We start from the raw sequence: 12,411 nt of genomic DNA, 5'->3' as shown, positions 1-12,411 counted from the left end.
AAAATTGTAAATGTAGAGCTACTCGGAGGTAAGGATTTTGATTTCATTTTACCGAACTTCTCCTTGGTAAACAAGATACATCTTGTGTGTTGAAAGCAGTAATTTGTTGTAAGTGATTAGTTATGTTTGGCCTTCAAAAAAATGTGTTGAAAGCTTTGCTTTTTAATATGACATGGTCCATTTGTGCATAACATCCTTATTACACAGTTGTTATCAAAGTGCTAACAACATCTAGCACAACAGAATTGTTTTTTTTCAATACAAGCTGCTGTAGAGAAGTAGTTTGTGTGGTATTTGTTTTTACGTCATTCATACAACTTGTCAAAAGAGAAGGCACTTGAACTAGAACGGTCCTTAAAATTAGTTTCATTTTGGGATCAAATAGGCTGTTGTTTGAATACAACAGAATTATAATGGATGTGTGGAGTTTGGCTCTCTTGTTGCATGCGGGGGAGATAAATATGAAATCTCTTTCTTCTATTCAATTCATCAATAATCCAATGGTAGTAACCGTGAAAATTGGCGGTTTCTTGTGCTGAGGTGAAAGGTTCTTTGTTCTGGATTATGTCTCTTGAGTCATACATGTAACACCTTGTGGTTTGTTTGAAGGTAAAAAATGAACGCTACAAATACTTGTTTGGCTATATTACGAAGGATACCCCTTTTTAGCCATTCCAAAACCTTTGTGAAATGATTAACATTAATAAGTGTGTTAGAAAACCCTGTACCTGATCAGGTGAGAGCTAACCTAAGCTGGGTTAGTTTAAGACTTGAAGAAAATGTTGGCTCTCTTAGGAATAAATAATTATAGCATCTACTAAACTGGGAGGAGAAAGGGAGTCTGCACATGGCAGAATATGATGAGAATATTTAGAAGGGGACAAAGAAATGAGAGGCATAGTGACCCTCCTTACTTTTGTCAGGCTGTCATCCCTACAGAATGAACGACCATGCGATGGTCATTGAAGACCTTGAGTCTTAGAATGTCCCTTTCTGTGCTCGTGCCTATTTTACCGTTGTTGTTTTGCATCCTGTTGTGCCTGTGCTGGGCTTTCAAGTGGCTCCTTCAAAGTGTGCCCATCTTTTAGTAAGTTCTGCGGTCGAGCAAGTGGGAAACATTGCGATCTGGTGACTTGCTTCCACCCCTCCCATGTGCGATGGCTCCTGTGCTCTTTGTCACTGTCTATTCCTGCTCCTTGGGGGATTCCCTCTGCCTGCAGCAAAAAGTTTTCACTGAATTTCACTGAATTTTTTAGAGTTGGAAGGGACCATAAAGATCATCTAGTCCAACTCCCCTGCCGAAGCAGGATTGCCCAGAGCATGTCAGAGCATGTTACTCAGGGCTGCATCCAGGCAGATCTTGAAAATCTCCAGAGAAAGGGACTCCACGACCTCCCTGGGCAGCCTGTTCCAGGGCTCTGGCACCCTCACCGGAAAGAAGTTTCTTCTCATATTTGAGTGGAACCTTTTATGTTCCAGCTTGTGCCCGTTGCCCCTCGTCCTCTCACTGGCAACCACTGAAAAGAGTCTGGCTCCCTCCTCCTTCAACCCACCCTTCAGATACTTATAAGCATTGATAAGGTCTCCCCTCAGCCTTCTCTTCTCCAGACTAAAGAGTCCCAGCTCTCTCAGCCTTTCTTCTAAGGGAGATGCTCCAATCCTTGAATCATCCTTGTTGCCCTTCGCTGGACTCTTCCCAGTAGTTCCCTATCCCTCTTGAATTGAAGTTTTAGGTTATTATGATGGAGCTGTTTCTTTCCAGGTATCTTACGCCGTATTTTATTGGTTTGTTTGGTTTTTTAAAGTAATCCTGAACTGTCTTTTATTATATTTGTTGATAGTAATGTGACTTGTGAATAGGACATGTTGGGACAAGTTTGAAACTTTCTGTTCCCCATGGCTCTTTCTGTCTTAAACCATGTCTGCCTCCAGGAGGATAAGGGGAAACCGCAAAAAAAAAAAAGTTATTTTGGACATGCTGAAATACTAAGCTTTTCTTTTGAATAGGCCAGTGACTCCTGTGTTTTGAAGTAATGGCCTAAAATTTGGTAGAAATGGTTTGAGGTTGGAGGGCTGTTTTTGTTAAGAAGTACTTCTTCCTCCCTGCTGAGCCCGTCACAATTTGAGTGATAAACTCTTGCAAACAGCTGTTGATGCATTTCCTACCTATATAGCTCTTGCAGCTCTATATAGCTATACAGTTATTTTTCTGAATATTGTCTTGTCATGAACAGACTCGAGCTTCTTAATTCTTTCTTTTCTGGCCTGGGCAGGTGTGTATTGTGCCACCAAAGGCTCCTGGTTATGCTTCCAGAGGTGATAGGTGTGCTGTGCTCTGCTCACCATTTGCTGTGACCTGGACCACCCTCATGCAGTACTTGATGTGCTTCATTCCAGGATTTAGGCTCTAGAAAATCTTTGGGATCCCTGTTCAGCTGAGTGAGACTGGAAGGTGGAGTTGTGAACATGGAGCTGGTCTCCCCTATATTTTCCTCATAGGAAAATCTTAAATAAAATGCAGTGAGAATAAATCAGAGGCCACCAATTGTCATCTAAAAATCTGATTTTAAAGAGGGCTGGGCCTGAAATTCCAGGAGTATGTGGACTCGGGAATGAAGGGGGTGGGATTTTAACAAGGGAAATGGAAATAAGGACTAGGCTCCAGCTGGCTGAGGAAGGAGGTTATTGAGCATGGGCAGAAAAATGAAAGAAGACCTGGATAGTGTAGAGCATTTGGGACCTGACCATTTGTAGAGAAGGAAGAAGTGCATTGTTGTGCAGGAAAGTGTGTTCAGAAAGAGTAGGCAGCAACTTCTTCACTAAAGCCCATTTCCTGTAAAAACCAGGCAACCAGGAAATCCAGTTTGCTCAAGTCTCGGTGTCAGTAACTGTAAAATGTACAAACAAAATATGTCTCTTGTTTTTTTTCAAGTGCTGGAAATGATACGTAGTGGTGACCTACCAGCTCTCAGCTCTTCCGCTGAGCCCCGTGCTGGATGGGTAGCCCACGGATTAAGAACTTCCATTCATTGACTAATAGGATGCTATAACGTGGAGGCTTTTAGTTTAATGCTTAATTTTAAAATGACGTTGGTGGTGAAGTTGAATACTGACGCTTCCTACCTTTAAGTTGCTCATAAAACCTAACCATGATTTGATTCGTGATAGAGCCTTCAATTCAGTGATTGTGTTACACATACCTCTTGTATTCTTGCCTGATTTGGGGTGTAGGATGGGATTGCGCTGAGGTGAGTCGAGGTTACCAGCAGAATTTTTGCTCCAGCCCCTTTGAGCTAGAACGGCTGTAAGGAGCAGAGCGAGGAGTTGCAGGACAGAGGATTTGAATGCTGCTGAATGAGTCTCAATTCCAGAATTTGGAAGCAAAATTAAAAATTTAGGTTGGACCTCCCAAAAATGGATTAACTAGCTTTCATTGGGGTGGTCAGATTAGAGAAATGCTGGGCATTCGTACTTAAAATAACATTAGGATGTCTGCGTTTCAAATAAATTCTAATCAGCTGGAGGGGCAGAGGGGTTCCCCGGTGCAAGACATGAATGCAGTTTCATTAAGGCAGCATTTTCTTTGGACGCTGAAACGAGAGTCCTGGAGACGAGATAAGTGTTTGATCATTTTGATTGCATCCTAACGCATGTGCCCAGGAGGGTCTAATCAGGGCTGTTCAGGAAGTTCTGGGGCTGCTTAAGTTCTCATTTGAACTTTCCCCTCTCAAGATACATAAACACATGTGAGTTTGTAACAGTGGGACACACGGAGCTCAGTCTGTAAAGCATGTAAAATCATAGAATTGTCTAGGTTGGAAGGGACCTTTAAGATCATCTAGTCCAACCATCAACCTAACTCTGATAAAAACCATCACTAACCTATGTCTCTAAGCACTATGTCAACCCGTCTTTTGAATACCTCCAGGGATGGTGTCTCCACCACTTCCCTGGGCAGCCCATTCCAAGGCTTAATAACCCTTTCAGTGTAAAAATATTTCCTAGTATCCAATCTGAACCTCCCCTGGCGCAACTTGAGGCCATTTCCTCTTGTCCCGTCGCCTGTGACTTGGGAGAAGAGACCGAATTTAGAATGTGAAGAGTCTTACACAGATTTGTCTTCATCCTTGTAGCTTCTGTCATGAGCTCATCAATGTCTCTAAAGCATCAGTTAATTAAAAAAAAAAAATCACAGTAGACATTTCTTCATGTAGCAGTAGCCTAATATGATAACTTCTGTTTGTTTCAGTGCTGTATTTATTTTAATTGACTCTTATTTCCTCTGGTACCTGCCACAGAAAGGACTGTGTTTGCACTTGATCCGTCCAGTATGGAAATATAATACTCTCTCCCTCCATCTTCTTGATTGACAGATTGACATAACGTCATGCACTCATATAAAACCAATGAACAAACAGACAAAACCAAAAAAAACCTTCAAAATCAGATTCCTGGTATTGTGAAAATACTCAGTACAGTGTGCTATTGAGTTATAAAGTCAGAGTCACTCATGTCCGTGTTGTAAGTGAACCGCTGGCTGTACGAACACAATCTGTCCTCTGATCAGGACACTTCAGTTTGACTGGCTGTTGACCAGCTTTAGTGAGTCTTGTGTGCTTGAATTGGTACGTGCACACGTGGAACTTCTTGGAGATCATTTCAAACATTTCATCTTCTCAAACTGCAAGTCAAAATAGTGGTCTTCAGACATTGTCCCCTTATGATAATATTAGTAGTTTTCTGAAGAAACAGTGGGGTTTTTTTTTTCCCTGTTTAGAATAGATTCATTCTCCATCTTGTCACTTCTAAAGTGACACTCAAACTGTCAACTCTGACAAATACCCAAACTGAGGCAGAAATAGAGATCTGGAAATCTGATCTTGCCGAAACAGACTTCTCTAGAATGGGCTGGATTGTGGTTACTGAAGCTGCTCTAACACGATGGCTGAACTTGGACTTCATAGTAACTGGTACCACTGCCAAAGCTCAGCCCAAAGCCACGGGTAAGAGGTGGTGGACTTCTCCAAGCTCTGCCTTAGCTTCAGTGTGAGCTTCAAGCCAAGCTTGGAGTCCTCAGAAGATCAGTGCCAGCTTTTTTCCCCAGAAAAGCACTAGGAATGGCGAGACACTTGGCTATCCTCAGCGGGATGGCTAGAAGCCTTTTTCCTGTTCCCAGCCTTCGCCATCACCTGTGGTCAGTCCACCATCTCCAGAGTCATTCTACCATCTCCACCTTGGATTTACAGCCAATGCTGAAGGTGTATGGGGTTTTTTTTGTTGTAACTTTTCCGGAGAAATACCGTCCTCTTTCTCTTGTTAGAATTAGCTGGAATTTTTATTAGCTCCTGAGTCGATCCTTTGCTGTCAGAACAGTCTCTGAAGCCTATTGAATTCCAAGATGCCACAAGTTTTGTACTATTGAATCTTCCTAGAGACTTCCTGTTTCTTGGCTTGCACTAGTGTAAAGGCCTCTTTCTCTTAAATTAGTTGAATCCAAAGAGCTAAGTACAAGTCCAACAAGAAATTCATACAGTTGCTCTTTAATATGTCCGTCCTTTATTAATTTTTTTTAAATGAAACTGATAGGATCTCAATCAGCTTCTGTCTTTGCTTTTAAACGTGCTTGAAAATGAGCAGTGAGTTCAAAAGTTGTTATGAACATGTCCACAAAGTGTAAGCATATGTAAACCTAATTTCCATGGTAAACCCAATGTCAAAAATACCATGGATTGTCCTTGGGGGGAAAAAAAGGATGTTCTCTGTGGGGCTGCTTATTCTGGAGAGGGGGAGATCTCTGACTGTTTATTTGTAGTTCTTTGGCAAATGAGATCAAATTGAATTCTCATCTGGAGAGGGAAGAGTCTGGATTCCGTAATGTGTTTTCCCTTGGATGGAAGCTGAATGTGTGTCTTTTTCAGTGATTCTCCCAGTTTCCATAGTGGGTAAGGATTTAAGAAGGCCTGGATATGCTCTTAATGTCTTAGAAGGCTTGTTTTCCTTAATTATTTTTTTTTCCTAACCATGTGCCTCTCCTAATATTTCAGTAAAACAACTATTGTTTCCTGTATTAAAAGCTATTATTGTTGCTATATTTAGCCCAGAAATTTCTAATGCACGTTGCATATTTAATCACTTGAGGAGGAAGACGCGGAGTATGTGTTAGTAGTACTTCTACCACAGTCTTGGTTCTCAAAATGCAGTGTCTCTGCAGTGAAGGATATACTCCATGTGTCATTCACAATGGAGCTCGTTATTACTTAGAATGGCAGCTAAAATGAGGACCAGAAAGCAGATTTTTATTCACTTCTGGGTTTAGTAAAATCTACTTTTCCCTGTTGTTTCAATTTCCTGCCTACAATGGAAATTATTTTTCCATACATCTCTGTGGTGAGAGAGATTGGTTGGTTGTGGTGGTCATATAGGTTAATGAATACCTAAATATTATCATTTACATTGTTTACCAAAACCTGTGGCAGGATCAGCCCCTTTCTGACTCTTCAAATTATTTTAGATTTTGTCAGTACCATCTGAAACCCATCAGGGCTTTTCATATCTCTGAATAACTTGGGTTTTAGGGTAATTTGGCCTTCAGAGGATTCATCTAGTGACTGCTCGGAATGAAAATTTCTGCCATCAGATCTTCACTATTACCTTTGTGTCCAAGGACACAGTATTTCTGCTGAACTCAGGATCTCTGATCTGGAGCCAAATATTTTGACCTAATATGGGATTGATGGGAAAGAGGGAAGTAGAGGAATTAATATTTTTTTTTCCCCCCCTTAGTCTACTGTCCCAAGCATGAAAATCCTATTTAGCCTTATATTGGAGCCTATACTTTATGTGTATTTCAGTAATTATGGGCTTATCTGCCTGAAATTTACAGCACTTCTCTCTAGACTGCATGTGTTAATTGCTAGGGTGGTTTCTGTCCTGTAGAATCAAAGGCTGAGTTTCCCCACTTGGCATCTCGGGTACCTGTCATTCTGTCCTTTGGCAGAAAAACATATACCATAAAGCTATATGCATGTTCTGTTGATTTCTTGGCATGATTTGTTTTCTTGTTTGTCCTCAATTTTTCTCTTATCCTTTTTTTTTTTTTTTTTTTTTTTTTTTTTAGCCCTTTTAGGGTCTCCAGCTGGTGGAATCCAGAATTCCATCGGTTCTGTTGGCACGGGCCAGCAGAATACTCCATCGCTAAGTAACCCTAACCCGATCGACCCCAGCTCCATGCAGCGAGCCTATGCTGCTCTGGGACTGCCCTATGGCAACCAGCCTCAGACCCAGCTGCAGCCCCAGGTACAAGGCCAACAGCCAGCACAGCCCCAGGCTCACCAGCAAATGAGGACCATTAATGCTTTGGGTAGGTGGAAAAAAAATACCAAGAAACTAAGGTGTTAAAACAAACCAAAACGTTGAATTCTTAGGGTAGTCTAGTATTTTGCTTGACCAGAGTAGTGGCTTTCTGTTTGTGTTGATTAATAACTTAAATTTATACTATTTATACACAGTACCGTTCGTTTACATTTAGAAAGCTTTGAATATATTGCTTCTGCTAAATAGCAGTAGTTTCAGTTTCTTTTAAAATACAGTCCGTAGCTTGCTGTTGTCTGAGGTGATTAGACAGGATTTTGCTTTAACAAGTATTTCACCTGTTCGAGCAGGCAATTCTGTCTCAAATGCTAATTTCTTTCTGGAACTTAATTGTTAGTGTTATCTTCTTTTTACCTTATTGAACTAATCTTAAGAGTTTATGAATTTTAAATTTAGATTCTAGTTTTTGTAGAAAAAAATGTTCAGGCTGCAAGTAACTTGATTCCATAAGCAACTGTGTATACGTACCACAGCAGATATTACCATAGAAGTACTTACCTGATAACGCTGTTTTGTTTCGTTAACCAGTTGGGTCAGTAAAGTGTAATTTTGCCATGTTATTGTCAAAATTGTGAACTGGGTACCAATGATGTTTAATTTTGTCCCAAAGGAGCCAACCAGATGAACCTTCCCGCAGGAGGAATAACAACAGACCAGCAAGCTAGTCTAATTCCTGAAACTGCTCTTCCAACATCCCTTGGGACAAATAAGTAATGCACACATTTTCATTCTTGCTCAATTAAACATTTATTTACATGCTTATGAATGTAAATAAAGAGCATGCTTTAAAAACTAATTGTACTGGCATTAAGATGATCAGTCACATCTATAGTTATGCTCTTCTTTTCTGTTTCAATTCTATATCTACTGCTCTGTCCCCCAAGAGAGCCCCAGAATATTTAAGAATTGGAAGTAAATTCCCAAAGGAAGAATATTTTGTATTTTTAAGTTGTGATTCTTTATTGTTCATACTATGTCTTGCAAACGTCTGAGCTTTGCTGCTGTGGGGGTTGCAGTTTGCTGATATCAAAATTTCACTTGGAGAATGATGCAGTAGAATCATAGAGTAGTTTAGGTTGGAAAGGACCTTTAAAGTTCCTCTAGTCCAATCCCGTTGCAACAAGCAAGGAGATCTTCAACTACACCAGGTTGCTCAGAGCCCTGTCCAACCTGACCTCGAATGTTTCCAGGGATGGGGCATCTCCCACCTCTCTGGGCAACCTGAGCCAGTGTCTCACCACCCTCAGAGTCTAGTCTGAATCTCCCCTCTTTTAGTTTAAAGCCATTACCCCTTGTCCTATCACAACAAGCCCTGCTGAAAAAGTCTGTCCCCATCTTTTTTATAAGCCCCCTTTAAGTATTGAAAGGCCACAATAAAGTCTCCCCAGAGCCTTCTCTTCTCCAGGCTGAACAACCTCAACTCTCTCAGCCTGTCCACATAGAGGGGCTCCAGCCCTTGGAGCATTTTTGTCGTCTTCTCTGGCCCCGCTCCAACAGGTCCATGTCTTTCCTGTGCTGAGGACCCCAAAGCTGGATGAAGTACTCCAGGTGGGGTCTCAGGAGAGCGGAGCAGAGGGGCAGAATCACCTCCCTCGCCCTGCTGGCCATGCTTCTTTTGATGCAGCCCAGGATAGGGCTGGCCTTCTGGGCTGCCAGTGCACATTGTTGGCTCATGTCCAGCTTTTCTCCCACCAGCACCTCCAAGTCCTTCTTGGCAGGGCTGTTCTCAATCCCTTCATTCCCCAGCCTGGGCTGATACCAGGGGTTTCCCTGACCCAGGTGCAGGACCCCGCACTTGGCCTTGTTGAACCTCATGAGGTTCACACGGCCCCACTTCTCAAGCTTGTCCAGGTCCCTCTGGATGGCATCCCATCCCTCAGGTGTGTCAACTGCACCACTCAGGTTGGTGTCATCTGCAAACTCACTGAGGGTGCACTAGATTCCACTGTGTCATTGATTAAGATATTAAAACAGTACTGGACCCAGTATAGACCCCTGAGGGACACCACATGTCACCAGTCTTCATCTGGACATTGAGCCATCCAGCCAATTCCTCATCCACCGAACAGTCAACCCGTCTATTCCGCATCTCTCCAGTTTAGAGAGAAGGGTGTTGTGAGGGACTGTGTCAAAGGCCTTACAGAAGTCCAGATAGATGACATCCGTAGCTCTTCCCTTGCCCACTGATGTAGTCACTCCATTGCAGAAGGCCACTAGGTTGGTCAGGCAGGACTTGCCCTTGGTGAAGCCATGCTGGCTGTCTCGAATCACCTCTCTAGTAGCTAGAAGTTATATAAGGAATTCCTTAAAAATTATTTCAAGCATCAAACATACAACAAAACTCTGCGTTCTGTACTAAAGCAGGCCCTTTTCTTTTTATTTTAGCCCGCTAATGAATGATGGCACAAATTCTGGCAATGTTGGAAACCTCAGCTCAATGCCAACAGCTGCACCTCCTTCTAGTACCGGGGTAAGGAAAGCATGGCATGAACATGTCACTCAGGACCTGCGCAATCATTTAGTGCATAAACTGTAAGTATTCACCAAGACCACCTATTTTCCTGAATGTTTTTAAAAAATTTCAATACTGTAGAATTTCTACTATTAAGCTGGAAAGTTGTTGATGAGGAAGTTACCGGTAGTGTTCTCTGACAGTGGGCCACTGGGGATGAGCCGTTACCTTTAACCTTCCTCTTCAGTTCGTTCTTCGTGCTCATTAAAGAATGGGCATGAAATCAGTTTATATTGCTAGTAAATTCGCTCTGCTGTATTTAGACTCCAAACTGTCAAACCTCACATTTTTTTCATCATCGAATTTGCTTTAGTCTTTCAGGGAGTAGTGCAACATAGATATTCTTTTTAAAACAATTTTGATACGCATTTACACCCCTAATGTATGAAGGAATGTCCAGGTTGAATTTTATAAAGCTGTACTGAATTATTTATTTTTTTTTCCTCTGAAGAATTTTTTCTTCTGTTCTTTCTCCTTTCCTGTAGTGTCCAAGCCATCTTCCCCACTCCTGATCCGGCAGCACTGAAGGATCGCCGCATGGAGAACCTGGTGGCTTATGCCAGGAAGGTGGAAGGAGATATGTATGAATCTGCTAACAGTAGGGTATGTTGCCTCAGTCCAGGGATTCCCTGTGTGTTCAGGAATAAACAGTTACTACAAGTATTACAAATCTTATAAGCACAATGAAAACCACAGAGAATCATTTCACTGCTCTCTGGATGAGGAAAGCTGTGCTTCCTGTCTGTGACAGTGTTTGCAGTCCCAAGCCATCTGATTAACGTCACTCCAAGCTAATTCACATCCCTCAGCTCCGTGAAAACTCAACAGCATCGTCCCAGCCCTCTTTGCGTTCCTCCTGAACGTGTGGATGATGTGCAGGAAGGCTGGAGCAGGGCTTGCCATTCTTGATCTTTCCCTTGCTGATTTTCTCCTTTCTGACTTTCTCCTTTCTGGAAGTCTGTGTAAATAGTAGTTTTAAAACTTCCTTAATGCCTCATCAGCGTTGGAGGTTTTCTCTAGGACTGAGTCCTGTTATATTGCTCACCCTTTTTTACCTGCACTGTTGGAATTCTTTTTCTTCTACTCAGCAGCACCGAGAGTGATTTTTGCCTAAGACGCGTTGCTGTTTCATATCTCAACATATTAAGAAGTCAGTTTGCCTGCGTTGTCCTTGTGCGTGGGAAACGAGACAGAATTCCTGGTCTTGTTCATGATTTTTGCTCTGAGCAAAGAGGTGTCAGTTCAAATCTCTGTAACTCAGAGGGAGAACCCCCCTGTTGATTGACGTGATGAGGATACTATTTCATTGTGACACTGTGGTGATTCTACCCTGAAGGAACCACTCCGTGAAAGTTTTTGTCAGCTAAAGACAATGTTAGTAGCAGTAATAACAGCTGGTGAGATCCTACCTGATCAGAATCTTCTTAAAATAAGGTAAGAGTATCTAAAGAGAGTAGTTAGTGGCATTTCAGGTGCTAATTGTCCAGTAAGACAGTAACACTTAGTCTGCCCTTTCAGATGATCCCCCAGAAGAGCTGAAGAGGGAATACAAGTTCTATTTCCTACAGTTAGATAGGCAGTGGCCATACTTGTAATGCTGCTGCTGTGTCAGTGTTGGTCAGTGACTATCGTATTCTCCTTGTGGCTACCAGGAGGTTGTTTAGCAAGGAAGGACTTGTGTGTGATTGCCCTGGATCACCCTGGCTGCTTTAGAGAACAACTTCAGAGAGAATGAGGTTTACGTAGACACACATAGGCATCTGAATACCTTCTCAGTAAGGATGAGCGTAGTAGAATGCTGGTTATAAAATCATAGAATCATAGAATCATCTAGGTTGGAAGAGACCCTTGGGATCATCGAGTCCAACCATCTACCCTACACTACAAAGTTCTCCCCTACACCATATCCCCCAACACCACATCTAAACGACTCTTAAAGACATCCAGGGATGGTGACTCAACCACCTCCCTGGGCAGCCTGTTCCAATGCCCGACCACTCTTTCTGTGGAAAAAGTCTTTCCTAATGTCCAGTCTAAACCTACCCTGTTGGAGCTTGAAGCCATTCCCTCTCGTTCTGTCATTAATTACCTGTGAGAAGAGACCAGCACCAGCCTCTCTACAGTGTCCTTTCAAGTAGTTGTAGAGAGTGATGAGGTCTCCCCTCAGCCTCCTCTTCCTCAAACTAAACAGTCCCATAAAATTAAATGTCGTCTTACCTCTAAGCCAGACAAATACCCAGAAGCATCTTCTCTTCACCCCTTCAAACAGCTGTCAGAGTCTCATTGCCAGAAGCCTCTTTTATGGGAATTCATCTAACATGTTTGGCTCCAAGCAGCAAACTTGGAAGAAGGCAGTAGTTTAGAATGTATTAACGATGCCGTATGGAATTGCATCCTTCTTTTTGAGGAGCATCCGCTCTACTTAGACATTGAAAAACAGATTAGCGTGAGGCATCATTGTAAGCAGCTTGACCTTGGTTTAGTAACGTGTGCTCCTTGTCAACACGTCCCTTTTCAGGAATCTTTGC

At 42.3% G+C, this 12,411-nt stretch overlaps 1 protein-coding gene across 2 annotated transcripts in view; it reads left to right on the top strand.

Annotated features, from left to right (window-relative positions):
- The window catches only part of CREBBP (CREB binding lysine acetyltransferase), a 99,599-nt gene that overhangs the window by 47,317 nt on the left and 39,871 nt on the right, over window positions 1–12,411 (top strand). For both annotated transcript variants that reach the window (XM_074158484.1, XM_074158483.1), the window contains 4 exons: window positions 7,118–7,360; window positions 7,982–8,081; window positions 9,757–9,903; window positions 10,369–10,486. In XM_074158484.1, coding sequence (XP_074014585.1) covers window positions 7,118–7,360; window positions 7,982–8,081; window positions 9,757–9,903; window positions 10,369–10,486 — 608 coding nt within the window. The remainder of the gene's footprint in view (window positions 1–7,117; window positions 7,361–7,981; window positions 8,082–9,756; window positions 9,904–10,368; window positions 10,487–12,411) is intronic.

Source organism: Numenius arquata, chromosome 14 (genome assembly GCF_964106895.1).
Source record: "Numenius arquata chromosome 14, bNumArq3.hap1.1, whole genome shotgun sequence".
Lineage (NCBI taxonomy): Eukaryota > Metazoa > Chordata > Aves > Charadriiformes > Scolopacidae > Numenius > Numenius arquata.
This window is presented reverse-complemented; position numbering and strand designations above follow the sequence as displayed.